Raw genomic sequence first — 23,250 nt, 5'->3', positions numbered from 1 at the left:
TTCACCATGGTATTTCACAGTGCACATATTTAAATGATTAGCCTCCTCTTTTACCTCCTTTTTCCCCATTCCCCTGTAGCACCCCTTAATTAACAGCATTCAGTGAGTTTCCTTACACCACCTTCATACATAAGATGTAATTGGATATTACACACCGCCATCATTCTCTTTTCCTTTCCCCCTTTCTCCTCTTCACAGAGTCCCATAATTACAACCGTATTCTGTGTGCACATATGTATGTATTTATCTATGTATTTGTCTATCTTTTAGATATAGATTCCAAATATGAGAGAAAACATTATCTCAAGGTTTTAAATTTTCATTTTACTTGAGACTAGAAGATGGTTCTTTTCATAGACACAGGGGAATTAATACAACTTACCAAATTTCATGCTAAGCATCAAATCACAGGTGCTTCCTAACTTTATATATTATTGGCATTTTTAACTATATAAGGTTATTTCCAGTGATGTTGGTATATTGGTATATTCACACATTTGTATGCATGTATCTTTATTATATACTTATATATCTATCTCCAGATTCAAAAGCCCTCTTGCTATATTTGGTGTTACATTGTAGGGTTGCTTTCTAGAGTGTATACCAACAAACTGTCTCCAGAGCATGACATGATCTTCACTGAACTGTGTTATGTTGAGTAAGACTAGAGCCTTCAATTGTTTTCATTCATTCATTCACTCAATAATATTATGATAGTGTTCAATAAATATTTACCTGATTACATACCTATTATGTGTTGCACTAGACACTTGATTTACATATATTTTGGTTAGAAATGAAGTAATTTCATTTTGAGTTACAAATCTGAATTCTCTCTGATTTCATATTAACTTAGACAGTCATAGTGCATGCAAGATGAAGCCGAATCATCTCCCCATTTTCCGGGCCAGCATCACCCTGGCCATCCCCAATGTGTCCATTGTCCCCACCCTGGAGGACATACAGCAGACACTGAACAAGGCTGTGGAGTGCATCACCAGCGTCCCCAAGGGGGTCAGACAGTGGAGCAGCGAGCTGCTGTCCCAGGTGCGGCTTGGATGGAAACCTTCTGTTTGGAAGCTGTTTCTCGTATGGATAGAGGGAGGCTGAAAATTATCTTTTATGTTGTAGAAAAAGGTGAATGAAAGAAAAATAGCTGCTTTGCGTAATCACGAAGACAGTGATTCTGAGACGGATGTGGGAGAAAATGAAGCTCAAGGTAAATGTTCTTTTAGTTTCTTTTATTTATTTATTTTATTGAAAAAACAGCAACAAAAAACCCTCTTGTTTTCATTTCTTGGAGTTCATTCTGATAAATATTATTTTATATGATCATAGTTTTCTTTTAAATAATGATGTCAAATCAACATTTATAGAGCTTAACTGTATTCCTCTATTTTCTGGTGCAATTCTCAAATCAAGTGGGATTGGAATAATAAGTAAAGAGCCACGTAAGCTGGCCAAGTGTGAAGGTGTGCATAGTTTGAGTTTTCTGCCACCATCACATCTGCATTTATTTTGTCCATCACAGCAGATGCAGCAGCGATTTGGGTCCAATCTGAAGATGAGACTGGGGGGGCTGGGTGGCTCACGCCTGTCATCCTAGCTGCTCAGGAGGCTGAGATCTAAGGATCACAGCTGCTTGTATCACTAGCTACTTAGGAGGCTGAGGTCTGAGGATCAAGTTAGAAGCCAGACAGGGCAGGAAAGACCATGAGATTTTTATCTCCAAGTGACCACCAATAATCCAGAAATGGAGCTGTGACATAAATGTTTAGAGAATCAGCCTTGAGTGAAAAAATTAAGGGACAACACCTAGGCCCTGAGTTTAAGTCCCAGGACCAGCAAAGATACTAGGACAGCCAGAAGGATTTCTATTTCATGGTTGAAAGAGCACAAGGTCATCACTGTGATGAGTGTTTCTTGACATGGAAGAGAGTCTTGACCCACCCCTGAGTGAAAGCCAGTACCTGTGGGGTCTCCCAGCACACCTGAGACTCTGTACATCTGTGTTTCTAGAGCCCCAGGAGAAGGTCTGGGCTGCTAATGCTTCCTCTGGACTGCTTTCTCCAGGATGTCTCTTTCTAATACTACTGCCTCAAGTAGCTTGAAGTTGTATTGTGTTGATGATTGTGAACTTTTATTTTGGCATATGACTTGAGTGATTTTTTCCCCTTTCCTTTTTCTGCCTTCTTCCTCTCCTCCCCTCTCTTTCCCTTTCTCTTTTCCTTTAGCTTTCACCTGTCTCTCTGTCTGTCTCTGTCTATCTCTTTTAGTGAATTTCTCCATCAGGGAAGCTAAAGATAATTTTCGTTGCAACTTTTCTGGAGAGCTTGCAGGTAGATTAATGGATGACAATCCCAAGGAACCCCCTGTCCCCCTCACTCCCAGAGGAGCCCCAAGCCCAGCCTGGCCTCCCTGGGATGGCTGGGGTGCTGGTCTTCATGGCTACAGAGGAGGCAAGACAGCTGGTCTTCAAGGCTGCTGTGGCCATCTAAGGCTAGAGGAGGTTACAGCACACAAACCCTCTGCTGATATGGAGATCTAGCGTGGTTCCGCTGAACAACCACTTCGTGGTTTATTGTAAGCTTTGCTTAATCCATCAATGTTGACGCTGTTCATTTTCCTGCCATTTTTATATGCTTTTATAGAGGAGAATATTTCCTGCATCCTTACTTTGCCATAGCCGAAATCTAATCTTTGCAAAATAACTTTCCATATACTGTTGATGTAAACTTCTTTTCTCTCTCTTTTGCTTAGATACCATTGAGATAGCATCTATAAATTTACCCATTCCAGTGCAAACCAAGAACTATTATAAGAATGTTTCTGACAACAAAGAGATTGTAAAATTAGTCTCTGTGCTTAGCACCGTCATCCACTCCACCAAAAAGGTAGGTGAAGATTCCTTTGGACAGGCACTTCCCTTCCCAGCAGGTGCTTGAGTGAACTTGTTCTGCCTGCAGCCCTCGCTTTCCCTGGTGCTTATAGCGAGCATGCCAGGCATCTTGTGTGTACTCAGCAAACACTTATGCACTGAGCCTCTCCATGGTAGAAGGCAACGGACAGAGGCATTATTCCATTTCCTACTGCAGTCTGTTTAATGTCTTAGATCTTCTCTTAATATAGATGAATCTAACTTTAAAAAATATGTTAAGTTTTAACCCACAAGTCAGACTGATTTTACAATTCTCCTGCAAAAAGTCAGATAGAACATGGCTTGCAGTCCATTGTTTATGTCTGTGTGGTCAGACAACTCAAATGGAAACATATTTTTCCTTGTGAAAGTCAGAGGGGAAAATATTATTACTGTGAAAACAAGCACTAGATATGGATGTAAATTCAGGTTAGTTTTTCTTCCAACATGGTTTTTGTTTTGCCTCAGTTTTTCTCTTTTGGTTTAGGCAAACTTGTTCTTGTAGTCAGAAAGACTTAAAATGCTGAAATCACTTTTTAATTACAAGGCTATGTTCACATTGCATTAAAGCTTGCCAACTCTAATTGTTTCTTAGTTTTGCGTGAATAGTTGTTGCTCAGCAAATACATAATTTCTGTTGCCTAGTTTTTCCAAAGGAAGCTAGATTTGTTTGAACGCACTCTGAATATCTACATATTCTATAACAGTGTGAAGAAATTGTATTTATTTTTAATGTGTTCCTGAGGGAACTGATGTCTTCGCCTTTATGTACATTTAATTTCCTTTTCTTACTATATGGAAGATGCTTGTATTTCACTTTGGCCTAAGGACAATGTTTATGAAATTTTGTAAATAATGACCCAGTCTCTTCCTTCTAGGCTCTAGAATGAATGATAGAATTAAGAAGAGTATCTTTAAATAAGTATCCATATATATTTTCAAGTACCTCAGTAATCATACAAAATACAAACAAAAATAAATCAGTGGTAAGATCTATTAATTCCTTTGAACATAGCCAGCTACTATTAGGGAGACCCAGTATGAAGGGAAGAAGTTGGACTAAATATACCGTGGCAATATAGGTAAGTACAGCTGTTAGTGAGGGGTTTTTCAGTGCTGTGCAGAGTTCAGCATCTGTCTTTCCTGACTTGAGACTCATCAGTGATTCTCTGGGGATTCCAGAGACTGTTCACAATTTCTAATGTGTTGCTGTCTCAATCTTTTATAATCAGACTTTGTTCCCATTTCCTGCTGTGATTTCCTAGTCCTTTCTTTCAGAGTGTCTTCTGCTGTTTTCCTAGGCCTCAAATCCTGGAAGCATGGCCAACATTCTTCTAACTGTAGGCTTAAACCCCTCTGCTGAAGGCTTTCTCTCTCTCTCTTGTGCCAGTACTGGGCTTGATCACAGGGTCTAGGTGCTTTCCCTTAGTATTTTTTTTTCCCTGTTGTTCAAAGCTAAGCCTCTATCACTTGAGCCACTGCTCCACTTCCAGCTTTTTGCTGGTTAATTGGAGATGAGTCTTTCAGATTGGTCTGCCTAGGCTGACACTGGAACTTGAGTCTCGGATTTCAGCCTTCTGAGTATCTAGCGGTTATAGGCATGAGCCAGCTAGTGCCCAGCCAGGATTTATACATTTTTATATGATTCCATGCAATGTCCCAATGGAGTTTGATTCTGGCTATGTTTGGCTGGCCCTTCCCCTCCAGATCCAAGCTCAACCCTTCTCCCTCTGTATAGGAGTCCCTAGATAACACACCACCAGGTTCCAACCGCAGTTTCCCGTGTGTTCAGCCAGTGAGAAAGCATGTGAGTGAAAAAGAGAAAAACACCTCAGTAGTGTTGATTGATGACATTTTATGGCACAATCTTGAGCTGTGCTTTTTGACCTGGGTCCAGCTCTGATCAAAAGGGCCTTGTCCACAAGGATGTTTAGGACTTTTTCTTCTAGTTTCTAAAAACTGTTCACTTCCTTTTTGGTGAGGGATAGGACTGTGACATGGATCCTGCCCCTGAGTTACTGTCCACACCATTGTATATAACCCAATTCGACATCATTCCCAACTCATGCTTAACCATGTCCAATAACGAACCATCTAAAGAACTCCAGGTCAACAACCAGCAGTGGGAAAAGGCTTCCTCGTATCATAATGTCATTTCGGATTTTTCTTTTTCTCCACAAATCTAATGTTATTTGGACTGTAGGAAGTTATTACATCCATGGATCACTTCAAATGCTATAATCACATCTGGCAAAAGGAGAAAGAAGAAGCCATCAGGACGTTTATCATGCAAAACCCTTTGCTTTCTGAATTTGAGTCCCAGATTCTTTATTTCCAAAACCTAGAGCAGGAAATTAATGCTGAGCCAGAGCGCATCTGCGTGGGTGCCATTGCTTTGTATACAGGTTGGTTTGTTGTCTTTTAGACAGTTATATAAATTCGGTGGCATGGTTGTGTCTCTTCCTAGATCAGTATTCCAGAGGGTACTAGCTGTCTTAAAGATTGACTCTTCTTTTATGAGCCTCAAGCTTTAAGACCAATTTGTAGAGTTGTTTTTATTCCCTTCTGTATAATTATTTATTCTGCACTATTTTGGAAACTTTGCTGTCAAACCTTGAAAATAAGGGCTCCAGAGAAAGGGGGATGAATCTGTTGTATTTACAATTAAGATTTACTCTTGGATTATTAGGTAACAACAAATATTTGAGGCTTAACTCTGAGGATTTTGAAATGTAGTTTTAAGCACTTTTAAAATAAATTTTAATTGTATAAAGTAGCTTCAGAAAATGAATTAGTATATAATGATTAGAAAAAGGTTCTTTTTTTCTAGTTTATATTTTATGATTTAGAGGAGTATAAGTGGAAATGCATTTACTTTGAGAGAACAGCACCATTGTCTTTTCATACTGATTCAAGTTTTCTAATGGAACCTGATTTTCACAGCTGACTTGAAATTTGCCCTCACTGCTGAGATAAGAAGTTGGATGATGGTTGTCGGTCGCCACTGTAACCAAAAGTACAGGAGTGAGATGGAAACCATATTTGCACTTGTTGAGGAGTTCAGTAAGAAACTGAATCGTCCAATCAAAGACCTAGATGATATACGGATTGCAATGGCTGCACTGAAAGAGATCAGGGAGCAGCAAATCCATGTTGACTTTCAAGTGGGGCCCATTGAGGTAAACCAGCACCTGCTGTTCATTATAGAGACAGTTCTGTACATTGGATGCCCTTGGCTGACATACTGACCAGATCTGTGCTGGAATTAGGACTGGATACTAAAGTTAAGAACAATAAATCCAATAATAACGATGCTTAGTCTTCACAGGCTGCCTTTCAGGGCCGGGTTCTCTTCCTTTCTAGGTTAGTTCAGGTCCCTAAGAAGAAGGCCTCAGGGGCTAGGAAGGTGGCTCAGTGGTAGAGTGCTTGCCTTGCATGCATGAGGCCCTGGGTTCGATTTCTCAGTACCACATAAGCAAAAAGAAAAAGGCCGGAAGTGGCGCTGTGGCTCAAGTGGTAGAGCGCTAGCCTTGAGCTGAAGAGCTTAGGGATAGCACTCAGGCCGAGTTCAGGGACCACGACCGGACCCAAAAAAAAAAAAAAAAAAAAGAAGAAGAAGGTCTCAGGACACATGAATTATTAAGGGCTGCTCACAAGGGGGTGATCAGGATGAGACTGGGAGGAGAAAGTGAAGTGAGGATGTGTTCTCAGCTGCAGACTGACTTCACCTTGATGCTGTGGGGGTTCCACAGCAGGACGTGTGCCACACAGGTGGTCCCACCTCCAGGCAGAGGAGACTCCCCTTTGTACCCCTAGCGCAGGAGTACAGTGCTGTCACGGTAAGAAGGGTCCATTCAGATGGAGACAGGTTTCCCAGGGAAAAACCAGTGGGGGAAGGGATCCCTCACTGGTAAACAGGACCTGGAAGGGCTGCTAAGATTCTTAATGCCCCTTCATGTCCCAACTCATCCTGTCTTCACTGCACCTCGCTTCCCACACAGGAATCAGGATACAATTTGGGGGCACAGGTATAAGTAGCTTCTATTTCTGTCATGTCTTATAATTTGGAAAATGTATCTAACGTTGCATTTTCTCAGGCACTCCCAAAGATCCCAGAAAACAGCTAGAGAGTTGTTCCATTTTGTAGAGGAAGAAACCAGAGCTGAATGGTTTCTTTACCCATTCAAGCTCTTGTAGTCAGGAAGTAGAAGGAGAGGTCAGGGTGACTTTGCTAGGATGGCAGCTTATTTCATCCTCAGGCCCAGCCCACACCGCCTGTGGATATATGTGTTTGACTTGCAGAAATTAAGTTTTCCCTCTTTTGTGCAGGAATCATATGCTCTACTTAACAAATATGGACTTCTGGTAGTAAAGGAAGAGATGGACAAAGTTGATGCTCTGCGTTATGCCTGGGAGAAGCTGCTTGCCCGGGCCAGTGAAGTCCAGAACGAATTAGTCTCCCTGCAGCCCACTTTCAGGAAGGAGTTGATTAGCACGGTGGAGGTCTTTCTACAGGACTGTCAACAGTTTTATGTGAACTATGACTTGGTATGACTCTGGCTTTCTCCATGTGTGTTTCCAGGGAAATGTGAACAGAAAACACTGTTTAGAATGCTGTGTCAAATTCCTGGGGAAATCTGTAGGCATGGACATTTTATTTTCACTCAGCAACTAGCTCATTCTGAATAATTTCAGGCCAATGTGAGCATGCTGTTCATACTGTATCACTGGTCTCTTACTGAAGTTGTTTAGTATCTTTTCAAATATGTGCAGCTAAGTATTATTCAAATATAAATAGTTTTGCTTTCTCCCATACCATTCCTTAGTTGTGCAAAGGATACATTGTCTGATATGTGTCAAGCAGTGTCCTTCATGCCCAAGAAAATGATGAGCAAAACAGATGACACTGGGCTCCCATTTGAACCATTTATAGGGGCTTTAGTGCAGTCTTCCAATGGAAGTGTGTTATATAATGAGCTTGGTTTCCAGCCAATTATAATATGCTAATTACAATAATGGAGGACAGGGCTCTTATGTCCATTGGTCACTCAGTCCAGTATCTTCAGCTTCTTGAAACAGGTTTTAAAACTATTACAAACATATCAAATCACAAAAGGAATAAAGCTAGAAGAGTCAGTCTGTATAATCACTTAATGGATGAAGGAATACAGAAACCATATATTTATGTTGTCATAATATAAGAAAACCGTGTTGAGATTGTGGTTAATTTTATAAATAGGTTTTATACTGGTGAAATCTATGAACTAATGGTGTTAATATTTTTCTTCAATATTATCAATATGTACTTTCTCCAGAAAAAAGACATCCACATACTATATCTGGTATATTCTGGTATCACCAAAGAGGTAGATAATCAGTATTTTAAATATTCAAGATTTCTTAAGTTATGGGGGCTGTAGTATTAATTTGACTTTATTAGACTGGAAGCATATGGCTAAGCAAATCAGTTTCTCAGTCCCTTCTGATTTTGTTTGTGGCATATTAATGCTAACTTTGATACATAAATCCTGTAAGTTACTGAAAATTTTTTTTTTTTTGTTGGTCATGGGGCTTGAACTCTGGGCCTGGGCACTGTCCCTTAGCAATTCAGCTCAAGGCAACCACAGCGCCACTTCCAGTTTTCTAGTGGTTTATTAGAGATAAGAGTCTCACGGGCTTTCCTGCCTGGGCTGGCTTTGAACCGCAATCCTCAGATCTCAGCCTTCTGAGTAGCTAGGATTACAGGCGTGAGCCACCAGCCCCTGGCTAAGTTACTGAAATTTATTCTTCATTTTGTTTTAAGTTTATTTAAATCTGTTTCAGAATGGCCCAATGGTTGGCAGCTTGAAACCTCAGGAAGCCAGTGATAGACTAACCATGTTTCAGGTAACTGTTTTTGTTCCTAAACAATGTAGATCTCTATTGTGTTTTCAACACCCCTGATTTAGCAAACAGACATAAAAGAATTTTGTAAGATAGCAGATACACTTTCATTGTAAAAATTATGATTCAGTGTAGTTATCATTAGAAGTAGTGTCTATGAATTACTTATACTTATTTCTTATTTAAATGTGATGGGAGTTCATGCTTACTTGTTTATTTGTGGGTCTTTTCTTTTTCTTCCATGTGTATTTATATATTAATTGCTCTGGTGTGTTTTTTATTAGAATCAGTTTGATAACATCTATCGCAAATACATCACCTACAGTGGAGGAGAAGAACTTTTTGGTCTGCCAGTTACTCAGTACCCTCAGCTTCTTGAGATAAAAAAACAGCTAAGTCTTCTACAGAAAATATACAGTTTGTACAACAGTGTCATAGAAACTGTCAATAGTTACCAAGATATTCTATGGTCAGAAGTGAATATTGAAAAAATCAACAACGAACTCTTAGAATTCCAGAACAGGTGAGAAGCCCAATGTTTAGCACATCCAGTGTTAGGGGATTTTTCTCCATGCTTTATCTTTGATAGGCTGCCAAGTTCTCTTTTTATCCCGGATTTTAGGCATGTCTTTGGAAAGCACTTGTCTGGAGAGCACGTCTTGCCACATGGTTGTTAGTTGACCTCACTCTGTATTTTATTTAACATGTCATTTAAACTGGGCCAATCTTGTCAGGCCTTTTGATTTGTGTCTCACCTATCAAACATTTGAAGTTTATGTTAGACAATGTCACAGAGTAAAAGTCAGAACCCTATGGTTAAGAAAAATACCGAAACACTTTCGACCTTATGATTTTCCAACATTGTCTGATAACCTGGATCTAGGGAAAATGAGACATTGTGTGTTTATTAACTGACAGTGTGCCACACAGTGTGCTTTGTCTTGGTAAGGTCTCAAAATGTGTATGTAGAGTTGAAATAAATGAAAAGGCATCTCTGGTCCTTTACAATAATGCTCCTAGGGCTGGAAACACGAAGCAAGTGGTGGAATAACTGCCTACTAAGTATCTTAGTACTGCCAAAACAAAATGAAATAAGACAACACCTTTTCCTAGGTAATTGTTATGAAGGACTGACTGAGCACATCTCTCCTGATTTGGAGGAACAATATCCTGTGACATATACAGTAAATCATATTAACAGATAGTCTCTATCTCATAAGATTTCAAAATGAGACCAGTGTTTGAAAAGACTGTTCTTGACAGAATGCCAGCTTACAATCGTAGGCCTGAGATGCCTGGACAGTCTTAGACCCCAGATACCCGGGCTCCTATCTGGCTGTCCTTTGTGGGTTCCTCTTCACAGGTGTCGGAAGCTGCCCCGGGCACTGAAGGACTGGCAGGCTTTCCTGGACCTGAAGAAGACCATCGATGACTTCAGCGAGTGCTGCCCTCTGCTGGAGTATATGGCCAGTAAGGCCATGATGGAGAGGCACTGGGAGAGAATCACGGCCCTCACTGGCCACCATCTAGATGTGGGGAGTGAAACCTTTAAATTAAGAAATATCATGGAGGCACCTCTTCTGAAATACAAAGAAGAAATCGAGGTAGAGTTGATGGAGTGTGATGTGGTGGGCGATGGGATGGTGACAGGAGATGGATTTTTATAGCATCCCTTTATTAGGGAGCAAACCATGCTTGGCAATCGAAGACTTTCTGTGGCAGTCATTCGTTCTTCAGCTGGTTTATCGAATGCTTGCTGTGGATAAATTCTCTTCTGGGAACAAAACAGATACATTTATGTGCTCACACATCATTGAATGATGAGTATAATTAATCATTGTAAATGAAAGTATAGTTTTGAGCTTGTAGCAGAGAACATTGAAGAAAAAGAATGCTGTGATAAAAGATTTTGTCTTATCTGGGGATGATTCAGGCGGAGACAGTTGGGGGTGCATGAGTAGGAAAGCTGGGGTGCATCTACAAGTCTGGCTAGGTTAGGGGAATATGGCTGCGGGGCACGGGGACAATGATTGACTTTGAGATGGCAGAGAACATTTCAGATGGAGAGCGTGCCATGTGTGAGGCATAGCATGTGTGCTGGAGTATGAAGGAGGGGAGGTGGGGGAGGCCGGGGAAGTGTAGTGCACTTAGTACGTATTACCAGTTTTGGTCTTGAGAGCAAAGACTAGCCATAAGCAAAGACACATTTAGGTTTGCGTTTGTAAAGATCACACTGGTAGGGATGTATGAGAAGAAGTGGGCGAGTACAAGAGGAGGATAATGAGACACCACAGGGCATCATCATGAGCAGTCTGAGAGATAATGGTTTGTTGGAAGAGGGGCGGGAATGAATGAATGAATGAAGATGAGGGGAAAAAGAGATCCAAGGAATGTTCAGGAGGTGAAAGGAGGCAGACTTTCTTGATGGAAGGAATGTGGAAAGCACAGGCAGGGGCTGAGAATGAAGCGTGAATTTCTTGGTGAGAAGTTGGAAGGCTGATTATACATTTTACAGACACCGGTGGTAGTGTCTGGGTCTCAGGGGGGATGGCAAGTTTCCCAGATTGTGGTCTTGATTTTGGGTAGGTGCTGAGCATTTTCCAGGTCTAAACATCCAAGAAGGGGCAATAGCTGAATGGAAGTGGATCTCGTCAGAATCCACTAGGATAAACTCACTCAGAAAGGGAACGAGGTGTGAGGAGCGAGGAGGCAAAGAAAGGGCTGGACTGATGGTCTGGGGAAAGAGGAAGCTCTGGAGGAGACTGAGAGTGACAAGGGATGGGAAGAAATCATCAGGTGTCTCCTGCTTTCTCTCTCTCATGCAGCATTCATTGACTAGAGGTAACAGGAGCAGTGACTTTTTGAGTAATTGAAGTTCAAGATTGAGAAGGTGGTTGTATCTTTTCTGTCCTCTTTTTGACGTAGTTGGGTGGAGACTTGTATACACAAATGCTCTGGGGAGTCATGTATATGTCCATGTATACACACACACACACACACACACACACACACACACACACACACACACACACACACACACACACTCATTGTACCTGGCAGCTGAAGTGTATGGAGCAAATAGTGAATACGGGATCTCTATCCAACTTAGACTCTTACTACCACTTTCATGGGGTACAATGAGAGCTTGCATGTTGACAGGACATCTGCATCAGCGCAGTGAAGGAAAGAGACATTGAACAGAAGCTGAAGCAAGTGGTCAGTGAATGGGACAACAAAACGTTCACGTTTGGCAGCTTTAAAACCCGTGGAGAACTGCTCCTGCGAGGGGACAGTACCGCGGAAGTCATCGCCAGCATGGAGGACAGCCTGATGCTGCTGGGCTCTCTCTTGAGCAACAGGTAAGCGAGCCGCGTGTCCCTTTTTCCTTACGTTTGAGAACCTTAGGAAACATTTCGAGGGAAGTGACTACAAATTCATTGCAGTGCTCCCTTCATCCTACTTGCTCAGAGTTGGCAGCCTTTGGCACAGCACGCTTCACCCTGGTTCTGTTTCACCATCCTCTCATTGGGGATGGGATGTGTCCTTGAGACCGTGGGAGCAGTCGCATTGCATGTAATCAGCCACTTGGATCTCACTGAACGTTGCAGCTTTGCTGCTGACCAGCCTTGCCATGGCCAGCAGCACAACTCCACGTTCCAGTGGGAGCAACGTTCTGCATTCCAGAATATTCCATTCCACTTGGGAAACCTTCTTGTCAGTTCTTTGTTGTGTCCACATTTCAGTGAGATGGCACATTGAACAGAGCTTTGAATGTAATTCCTACAGAGATGGATCGAGTCTCTCACATCTATCTGGCCATTTGATGGTAGTGTCAGCTAACCTGCTACATTTTGGACATGGAAATTATATTCATTAACTTGCACTTAAGCAATGGGATTCCCTCTGCTCTTTCCAAAAGTAGTTGCTGTTCATTAAAATTTCAAATATAGTAATTGTGTAACATGTGAATAACATTGAGATATCAATTCTGCCTTTAATCTACTTCATTCCTTTTAATATGCTTGCCCTTCCTCCCTCCCTCCCTCCCCCTTTCCTTCCTTCTCCTTCCTTCTTTCTTTTTCCTTTGTGACAGTATCACTGAGCCACACATTTAACTCTGTTTGACCTGGTTATTATTTTTTTTTCTTGGGTCCAGTCATGGGGCCTGAACTCTGGGCCTGGGCGCTGTCCCTCAGCTCTTCAGCTCAAGGCTAGCGCTCCACCACTTGAGCCACAGCGCAACTTCCGGCTTTTTTTCTTTTTGCTTATGTAGTGCTGAGGAATCGAACCCAGGGCCTCATGCATGCAAGGCAAGTGCTCTACCACTGAGCCACCTTTCCAGCCCCTGCCCTGGTTATTTTTGAAATGAAGTCTTACTTTCTGTCTGGGTGTGGACCATACTTGTCATCCACCTAATTTATGTTTCCTATTGTAACTGGGATTCCAGGCATGTGTCACCACATCCAGCTTACTCCACTGAGAAAAATGAACAATGGCAACACAAACTGCAGAAATGTGTGGAATATTAATGCAATTACATTAAGAAGACAGAAATTAAAAATTTTGTTCCTATGACTAATATTTGAGAAGACTTTGAGTAGATTTCCTATTCTATAGGGCTTGAGAGATCAGTAAAGGGGTAAGAAAGATGGGAGTCCGCTGCTGTGAGGCTGTGTTGTAGGTCTTTTGTATGGCTAGAGTCCAAAGAGATGCTGCTACATAGCGTTCAACACTACATTGCAGATGCTTGGTTCATTTTTGCTGCACACCACCCAACTTCAGCTCAAGACACTCCACCTTCAACAGATCTAAGCTCTTTACTTTCCTCACTTAAATTAATCATATACACTGTTGATTTGTCTTCCGGGCACCATTTGTTCCTTGGGAGGCGTGTGCTCACAAAATTGAGAGCAGAGGAACACTCATCAGGCCATACACTGATTTAAGCAGCACTGATGATAATGTCATACTAACTGATTGCTTCTCATCCACTGAGCCTGTATAATGTGCATGTAGGAATTGAACATTTTTGTCTTTTAAATCTCTACTGAGATTGAAAAAAAATGATGATTTCATGCTTGGTCAAAGTTACATGCAATACATCTACTAAACAAGGCAAGGTTTGCTGTACAATTATTTTGGAATAAAATTGTTCTTTAGCAACAGAAGCACTGCCTACAAAATTACTCCTAAAAGATAGACGTTTGTAACCTTCTGTTGTAAAAGAAGTCTCAAGGTAGGTGGTTCAAGTTTAAAGATGGGTTCCACTTTATGGTCAGGGGCCTAAGCTTTGACTCATTCTTCCGACCTCATTCTCTACATCACCACTTTTATCCAATACGGTTGCTCATACCTCAGGCTTGTCCACCTCACACACACCAGGTTCGCCTAGGGAACTTTTAGACATCTCCGTGCCTGGGTGGCCAGGGGAGCATCATTTGATTTGGATGCTTCCCAAATGGACAGTGAAAGGCTAGGAACTAATGGTGTGCAGCTCAGGCCTATGACTGCACATGGTAACACAGGGGGCGTGGAAATGCTGTATTTTAGTTGGGTCGCTAGGAGCCTACCGAGAAATGAGGCTTTGTATTAATCAAAAGCGAAAAATGACATTGGGAGGCCTCTAGAAGCTCTGACTCAAAGATCCAAAAGGGAAGACAGATTAACGATAGGAGAGGCAGCAAAGTGGTCATTGGAGTGTACACATGTACGTGCATAAGGTTTTACACAGGCACATAGAGACATAAATGGGTTGGACACAGGTAACTGGAAGTTAGAAAGAGATCCAGAAGAGGCTAACGAAGTTCTGGTGTTATTATCATAGTAGAAACTGGCATTTGTTGTCTAATTCCCATCAGTGACCCTCTAATTGCTTTATATATATATATATATATATATATATATATTTTTTTTTTTTTTTTTGGGTCCGGTCGTGGGGCCTGAACTCTGGGCCTGGGCGCTGTCCCTCAGCTCTTCAGCTCAAGGCGGCTAGCACTCTACCACTTGAGCCACAGCGCCACTTCCGGCTTTTTTCTTTTTGCTTATGTGGTGCTGAGGAATCGAACCCAGGGCCTCAAGCATGCAAGGCAAGCGCTCTACCACTGAGCCACCTTCTCAGCCCCTAATTGCTTTATATTTTATGGAAAACTAGAGACTTCATGAAATAGACAAGAAAGGCTTTAGAGAGAGTATGATTTTCTTGGCCAGAGCTTCCAGGGCTGGGTTGAATTGAATCTCATGCCTGATTTGTTCTTTAGATTAGGAGTCTTTTACTATTCTCTGTGATCTAGTTCAAAATAAAAATTATCTAGACTAAGAGAACCTGGTAAATGGTGATAAAATGTATCACTTGGTAACTAACATTCCTTCAAAAGAGAGCAACATAATTGAAGTTGTAAGAAACAGATTAAAAATAATACCTATCATCATCATCATCATCATCATCATTATCATCATCATTATCATCATCATCATCATTTTGTTAATACTGGAGTTGAATTTTTGTTAATACTGGAGTTGAATTCAGGTCCTTGCACTTAATAGATGGACACTACCACCTGACCCACTCTTTAAGCCCCCCCCTTTAAACCTTATTTGTGTATTTGTTTTGGATAGAGTCTTGTTTTCTGTCTTGGGGTGGGTGTTGGAATAGGATCTTCTTGTCTGCTTCTCTCAGTGGGTGGGATTACATGTATGTGTTTCCCCCACCTGACACTAAAAAAAAAAATCAAGTTAAAAAAAGAATTTTAAATTTGCTAACAGCACTAATACAACCAATACAGCATACTGAACACATTTTTTAAATTTTAGGTACAATATGCCGTTCAAAGCTCAGATTCAGAAATGGGTGCAGTACCTTTCCAACGCCACAGACATCATTGAGAACTGGATGACTGTACAAAACTTGTGGATTTATCTAGAAGCTGTCTTTGTGGGAGGAGACATTGCCAAGCAGCTGCCCAAGGTCTGGGATTTTGTTTATGATTTCATCAGATTCTCCAAATAGAAAAAAAAATCTAGGAACATCGCCTCTTTAAGAAAGCGGTAGCATTTTAATCTATTGAGCCTCTCCCCTCATCATTTTATTTTTGAAGCTCGTTCTTTTAATATTCAAAGGAATTGTGGGAAGGAAAAGGTGACTATCAGAGAGTAAGACTGCTATAAAACTGCAATGTTTGCTGAAGAATCCAGAGCTTAAAGAAACAAAAGGATGAATTCCTGTGTAATTGATATGCTTCGGCAGATAATTTGAAGGTAGAATTGGGAACAGTGTGGAATTATGGCATAGTTATCTTGACAATGGTTGGATAATTTCTTCTTTTATTACTGACATTTTAAAATAATGTATGCTCAGTTATATCTGTACTGTAAAATTAAGGGGTGGAGGAAAGCTGCAGGAAAATGTTCTAACACAAAGGCCTTTTTCTCAAGAAACTGGCTATATTTTTCTCATCAAATTGTAATTATCTTGTTAGGTATACATGGGCATATTTTGAGATTTTAAAGAGATTTTAAACACATCTCAAGAACTCTTATTCAATTACTACAAGTTGTTTGTTAAATTGTAACATTTGAGCAATCTCTTTGAGTTAGGGGGCATGATTACGCTGCATGAATGTTCTCTTACTTTAGTCCTCATAGCTTTCCCTTTGGTTAGTTTGAAGTTTGACTGAAGTAGGCAGATCTCTTAATCATTTGTAAACCAGACTCATTTTTTGGCCAGCAGTATTCACACAGTAATTTTTTTTAGTATTTATTCATTTTTGCTTGTATATTTGCACATGCTTTTCTTCTTGGGAGAAGAAGATTGGGCTTAATGGAAACTTCCACATGGACTATTTAAGGATCAAAGTGGAGCTTCTTGCTCTCATATCTGGTTATATATACATATATATAAAATATATATACTTTGTAATACAAATAAAATTTTAAATAAAATGTGTTATTCATATCCTTTCAAAATAATATGTAAATTTTCTACTTTTCTAGAAAAAATAATTTTTTGCAATATTAGTTATTTCTATAATTTATTTTATGCCAATGTTATTATTAATATTTTTTTGCCAATCAGCAACAATATTGTGGTCAGGGTAAAAACTTTGAAAATAGAAAATTCACCCCATTTAGAGATACTCCCTGAAACCAATGGGAAATGTCATTTCCTCCTGAGTTATCCTTATTATATCTGTTTCCTGTTTTTACTTAACACAACGGCAGTGACAGGGTTGAGCTAGAGATTGTCACTTACAAGGGGATGATATGCTACAGAAGACCCAAGAAGGATAGAGCATGTGGTCATCATGCATCTATAGCATGGAAATCTGGCTTGGTTAGGCCTCTGGTCTCAGCTAGTGATTTAAGAGTGCTTTGCTCTCAAGAGGGCAGAGAGGTGCAGATGTGCTGTTACTTTGTTTTCTCTTAGGAAGCCAAGCGCTTTTCCAATATAGACAAATCTTGGGTGAAGATTATGACTCGGGCACATGAGATGCCAACTGTGGTTCAGTGTTGTGTCGGAGATGAAACCATGGGACAGCTATTACCACACTTGTTGGAGCAACTGGAGATATGCCAGAAATCCCTTACTGGGTACGTTCACTTGAAGGTCTGGGGTCCTGGAGACAACAGGGGAAGCAGGGAGAATTGTTAGCATTTGTCCAATTTGTTTTGTTTACTAAGGTTTACTTCCTGTGTAAAGGGCTTGAAGAGATAAAATTGAGCCTTCTAAGCCTTATATTCTCACTGAATGCTTAACTATATTTGTACTCTTATAAGGAAGTGGTCCAAAATACATTTTTTAAAGAAAAATAGACTCTGAAGTATTAGTGATTTTGATCAGCTTACCATATTAAGTCAAATAATATAGTGAAGGTCATGTGGCAAAAAGTTTGTTTTTAATGTTTCACACTGTGCCATTTTTTAAAACCATGATGTTTACTTAGCATGGCCAACTGTGTTGTAGGGACCATTGGAGATTCATGCTCCTAGGTTCCAGATGGAGGACCGATGGGCAGGAATCACTGGGGAGGGTGCGGGTTCAGTCACCACTGAAAACCTTGCTGAGGGATCATCCATAGCCTGTCCACAGCAAGGATAGCTGCACATCCCTTAATTCCTCATCCCTCATCTGCTGCCATAGACAGACAGACAGACAGACAGACACACACACACACAAACACATGCATGCCTGCATGCACATAGACATACACCTCCATCTTTCTATTGCTTTATTCTTCTTACTATGCACATATCTTACTATATCACTTGACATTTTTGCACTGTTCCATAACTCTTCAGAGACAGTCTACTGTAAAATTGTCTTCTTCTTCTTCCTCCTCCTCCTCCTCCTCCTCCTCCTCTTCCTCCTCCTCCTCCTCTTCTTGCTCTTCCTTCTTTTTTGTCTTTTGATTCTGTTACCAGAGGTTTCATGTAAGTCCAGTGTAAACACTTGACTTGTCTCATTTACATAAAAAATATACTGTCCCATGCTATTGAAAACCAGCATAGACGGGCAGCATTTTCATGCTGCTCAATCATAATTCATGTGGAAGTTAAGTGCAAACATGTCCATGGTTTCCTTTTCTTATCATAGAGATGGTATTCCTACGTGTCTCCTCCCAGCCTGGTCTGCCTGGATAAAAACACTCCGCACTTCCTAGGACTCAGAGCAGACTGTTTCAAGGAGGATAAGAAATAAGGAATAAAACTTCACAGGGAAGTTATTAAGAATAAAAATCAAAGTTATACAAGATTGCGATTTTTAAAGAAATAAAACTAAGAAAAGAAAAACCTATGACCAAATTAAACTTTGTAGCACAAAAGTAAGAGTAAGAAAACAAGAGGTAGAAGAGAATACTCCTTGGTCGGTCTCTGCTTTTTAATCCCGTCTCCTCTCTGTTTTGAGGACAGCCTGCATTTTTTTTTTTTTTTTTACAAAATAAATAGATGCACCTGCCACAGGGGCTAGTGATGATGGTTCTTGTGCCTCATGGCTGAGAGTTAGAGGATTATTTACAGCTCCCCACGACCCCTGCCAAGGTTCATTCACCATCATGAGAGCAGACATGGCCATTTCTTCTACAAATTCCTCACTTAGTATGAGTTTTCCCTTAAGTCTCCTTTTTTTCCTTTGCCTTCTTTTTTGGGAAAAAGCCCTCTTTTTTTTTCTTGAAGAATTTAGCTTTTGCCCCAGCCTGTGCAGGCTGCTCAGCCACACGAGGCCAGAATTCAATTCTAGAACCTCGCCCATCCTCGCATGTGTGTGGAGAAGTTCCCATCAAGCTCTGGTTTCTGATGCACTGAGTCCCTTAGGAAAAAGCATGTTCCTAGGACGAGAATTCTGCTATGATATTGGGATGATTAGTAATACTAATAACAAGAAAACATAGAAATGTGAGACACCCCCCAAATTTAAAACCACCAGTAAAATTTCAGAAAGCTATGATAATGACAATCACCGTAAGGCTGGGTGTCATGGTGCACCTGTAGTTTCAGCCCCTTGGCAGGCTGAGGCAGGAGAATTGCTTTGTCTTGACAAGAGGATGACAGCCTGTTCCAAAACATGAGAGCAAAGCAAACCAAAAGAGAACAATAAAGTTTAGGAAACAAAACAGAATGTAAAGACAACACAAAGAAGGTTTAAATTAAAATTCAAACAATGAAAAAAATCCCTCACACCTAAAAAAATATGGCCATGAAAATGAGGACAAAATATAGCATAAAGTGAAGATGGAGAGGTATAAATAGGAAAATCATTGCAGCCTGAGGGACTGCTTTAGCATCAAGCAAATGTACACTAGTCCACTGGAAGCAGCTCAGTGGCAGGTATGTGCTCTGCCTTGTGGTAGCTCCTGGGAGTTAGGGACCCTTATGAGGTTCATCCATCTCTGGATTCCACTTCTGTTCCTATGATGTGCTTATTCAATTTTCTTTTAAGATGTTTGCGATATTATGTGGGTTTTTGCTATACAAAGATCACACCAAACACTCTGTGTCTATTTTATTGTGTTCTCTACAAAAGAAATACAAGATGTTTTATATGTTAGGTTTGACAAAATTCCTGATGAACCAAAGGCATCAAATCATGTGGGAAAATCAGATTGTTGCACAATTTCTCCTTTCATCCAGGTTTATTAATTTTGAGAAAGGTCAGCTTTGTGTTATTTATAAACATGTATTCTTTTCTTCCCTGTTTAGGTATTTGGAGAAAAAACGAGTTTGCTTTCCTCGGTTCTTCTTTGTCTCAGATCCTGCTCTTCTGGAGATTTTGGGGCAGGCTTCGGACTCCCACACAATCCAGGCTCATTTGCTGAATGTATTTGACAACATTAAAACTGTCAAGTTTCACGACAAGGTCTGCCCCATTCGAATTGCTGGCTACCATCTTGAAGCTACTCCAATGCTCTATTTATAAACGATTACTTCGTTGTCCTTACTGCTGGGCTCCTGACTAAAACAAACTTTGGGGGCTAACTTTACCTTCAGAACCATATGGTCTCTTATCATCCAAGGTGTACATTTGAATGTCAATAATAGTTTGAATGGCATCAAGATTGCATGGTGTGTGGCATCCATGAATTTATAAGCCAGTTAACTACTTAGAAAGTTAATAAGACAAATCAACTGCTTACAATGTTGCACCTGAAACAGAATTTCTGTAGGGATTAATTGCTTTTGTCATGCTTTTGGCATGCTTTCTTAAATCTCCTTCATTATTTTATTTTATTTTGATTCATACTACTACTGTATTTTTAATACCATGGGATTGTATGGGATGGAAAGGAAGTCATTCAACTGGGAGAATAATCTTACAGCTGGATTTTGTTTGCTCTATTCTTCCACCCAAATCCTTAGCAAAGTGACCCATCTCTTCTAGCATTGTATTCAGTTACTTAGTACCTCATATAAACCCTTAGTAACATCAATTTATCCATGATTGCATGTAATTTAGTTTATAGAGTAACTACTACATGTCAGATGTTGTGTTTGTTAATGGGAATACACAGGCACAGGGACTCGTGGTCTGGTGGAAGAGACAGTGAGGTAAACAAATGGAGTGTCTGGAGTGCAGGTAGCGCAGTGGCAGACCTACTGCATTCTAAGCAGTTAAGAACTAGTCTTTAAAAGCCAGACGCTGGTGGCTCACATCTGTAATCCTAGCTACTCAAGAAGGCTGAGATCTGAGGATCATGGTTCAAAGCCAGCAGGAAAGTCTATGAGACTCTTATCTCCAATTAACCGCTCAGAAAACCAGAAGTGGTGCAGTGGCTCTAGTGATGGAGAGCTAGCCATGAGCTGAAGAGGTGAGGGACAGCATTCAGGCCCAGAGTTCAAGCCCCATGATTGACCAAAAAAAAAAAAAAAAAAAAAAAAAGAACTAGTCATTGTGGTTGAATGTGAAAGAATGTGCAAGAATGAAGCTTGTCCTGATGTTTTAAGAAAGAATGGATCATACTCAACACTGAAGTCATTTTTATGCAGTGTGACATTGAAATTTGGCAGTTAAATCACTAACAATTTTGGATGTGAATAATTATGATGCTGCTTAAATTCAGCACAAGTCAGATAGGGAGACCTATCAGGAAACCTTCACTTGATGATGGGGTGACAGGCTTTTGTCTTTCCTTTACTTACCATATGATTACAAGAACCAGGTAGGAGAAGGGGGAGATCTTGGTTTTGTGAGTCTTGAACCTTACAAAATTATAGAGATGAACATTGTTAAAAAAACATGGAAAGTATCTATGTTGGTGAGAAGCCCTGAAACTTAAGATCCATCAGCTTCTTGCTAAGCACTTCTGTCTAGAACTGAGGAAGACATTATTAGCACAGTACTAAGTTTGAGCCCCAAAGAAAAAGATTCCTTTTCATCAAATAGCAGAAACAAATGTTCATATTTATTTAATAAGTTGTGTTATTTTTGTTGAATTTCTGCAAACAGTGTGAGGCTGGTAGGAGAGCAGGGCATGTGTGATTTTTAAAGACCAGATGGGAGCAAGAAATGTATTCTCAGCACTGCATGAAAGAGAACCAGTAGAACCTGAGTCTTGTTACTTGAAATACTATGCCCTTCTCCTCATGCCTTTCTGCGTAGAGACTGAATGCAATGGCCAGGCAGGGAGTGTATTTGATGAGAAAACATTGGCTGTGAGATCAGGCTCTAATTTGGCACAGAGCTGGAATTACTATGTAATTGCTTTGTCCTCCTCAACTGGATTGACCAGGTTGTTTTAATGTCAACTGGCTAATTCTGTGTTGGATATAGGCTCATTTCAATTTTTTTTTGGGGGGGCCGGTGCTGGGCTTGAACTCTGGGCCTGGGTGATAGCTCTACCGCAGTGCCACTTCTGGCTTTTTTGAGTAGTTTATAAAAGTCTCATGGAGTTTCCTGTCCAGGCTGGCTTCGAACCACAATCCTCAGATCTCATCCTCCTGAGTAGCTAGGATTATAGGCATAAGCCACCGGTATCCAGCTACCATTTCTATTTAAAAAATTTTTCTTTATCCATTTATTATTTATCTTTTAGAGAACAGATTTTCTCCCTTAGGCTATGGATTGTTTGTGACTCCATTATAGATTTCATGGCTAACTTTTGATGTTTTGAAAATCACTTTGCATCAAGTTTTGCCTTTTATTTTATGATCGGTACTTTAACTTTCCTTAAAAAGTTCTGAATACATAGTGAAAGCAGGGGTTAAACTGTGGGGGAGGGACATACAAAGCAACAAAGAGATAATCTTATAAATGTGTTAGAAACACATGCATGAAAGAAAAAAACATTAAAATACATATCTAAGGGTTCAACCTGTTGCAACAATGAGAAGTACAAGTTGTCATGTCCAAAACGAGCTTTACAATGTCGGTGCGGGGAGGGGGGAAAGGGGGGTGAAGGAGAAGGATTGGGATGGGGGGAGGGGGGAGGCTGGGAAGGGATGTGAAGGGTAAACAAAGGAGGAGGCTGCAATGCTTGGTAAGAAATGTACGCATTATCCTGCCCATGTAATTGTAACTCCTCTGTACAGTATGTTCACAAATAAAATAAAATAAAATTAAAAAAAAGTTCTGAATACAGATTTTTTTTCCCTCCCATCTTCTGACACAGATCTATGACCGAATCTTGTCAGTTTCCTCACGAGAGGGCGAGACGATAGACTTGGAAAAACCTGTCATGGCCGAGGGCAATGTGGAAGTGTGGCTCAATACGCTCTTGGAGGAGTCCCAGGCTTCATTGCACCGAGTGATTCGTCAGGCAGCTGCAAATATTCAAGAAATGGGTTTCCAGTTGATTGAATTTCTCTCTTCTTTCCCTGCTCAGGTCAGTGTTTTGAAATTGGAAAGTATTTTCTATAAAATAGTCATCTTAAATCGCAGATATCACCTCTGGTGAACTTCATGGTGGCCTAATTTAACTCTGGACTAATTTTACAATTGTCATAATTTATTAAATATGGAT

General features: G+C 40.4%; 1 protein-coding gene across 1 annotated transcript in view; it reads left to right on the top strand.

Annotated features, from left to right (window-relative positions):
• Window positions 1–23,250, top strand: part of Dnah5 (dynein axonemal heavy chain 5) — a 211,410-nt gene that overhangs the window by 64,228 nt on the left and 123,932 nt on the right. Inside the window, exons 20-33 of the mRNA XM_070042196.1 lie at window positions 857–1,047; window positions 1,132–1,219; window positions 2,761–2,894; window positions 5,121–5,322; window positions 5,861–6,096; window positions 7,247–7,465; window positions 8,741–8,803; window positions 9,085–9,323; window positions 10,164–10,404; window positions 11,960–12,159; window positions 15,611–15,764; window positions 17,223–17,386; window positions 19,994–20,150; window positions 22,900–23,112. Of these exons, the coding sequence (XP_069898297.1) occupies window positions 857–1,047; window positions 1,132–1,219; window positions 2,761–2,894; window positions 5,121–5,322; window positions 5,861–6,096; window positions 7,247–7,465; window positions 8,741–8,803; window positions 9,085–9,323; window positions 10,164–10,404; window positions 11,960–12,159; window positions 15,611–15,764; window positions 17,223–17,386; window positions 19,994–20,150; window positions 22,900–23,112 (2,501 nt within the window). The remainder of the gene's footprint in view (window positions 1–856; window positions 1,048–1,131; window positions 1,220–2,760; window positions 2,895–5,120; window positions 5,323–5,860; window positions 6,097–7,246; window positions 7,466–8,740; window positions 8,804–9,084; window positions 9,324–10,163; window positions 10,405–11,959; window positions 12,160–15,610; window positions 15,765–17,222; window positions 17,387–19,993; window positions 20,151–22,899; window positions 23,113–23,250) is intronic.

Source organism: Dipodomys merriami, unplaced genomic scaffold, assembly GCF_024711535.1.
Source record: "Dipodomys merriami isolate MVZ:Mamm:240054 unplaced genomic scaffold, mDipMer1.0.p SCAF_32, whole genome shotgun sequence".
NCBI lineage: Eukaryota > Metazoa > Chordata > Mammalia > Rodentia > Heteromyidae > Dipodomys > Dipodomys merriami.
Note: the sequence above shows the minus strand (reverse complement) of the source record. Positions and strands in the feature narration are given on the sequence as shown.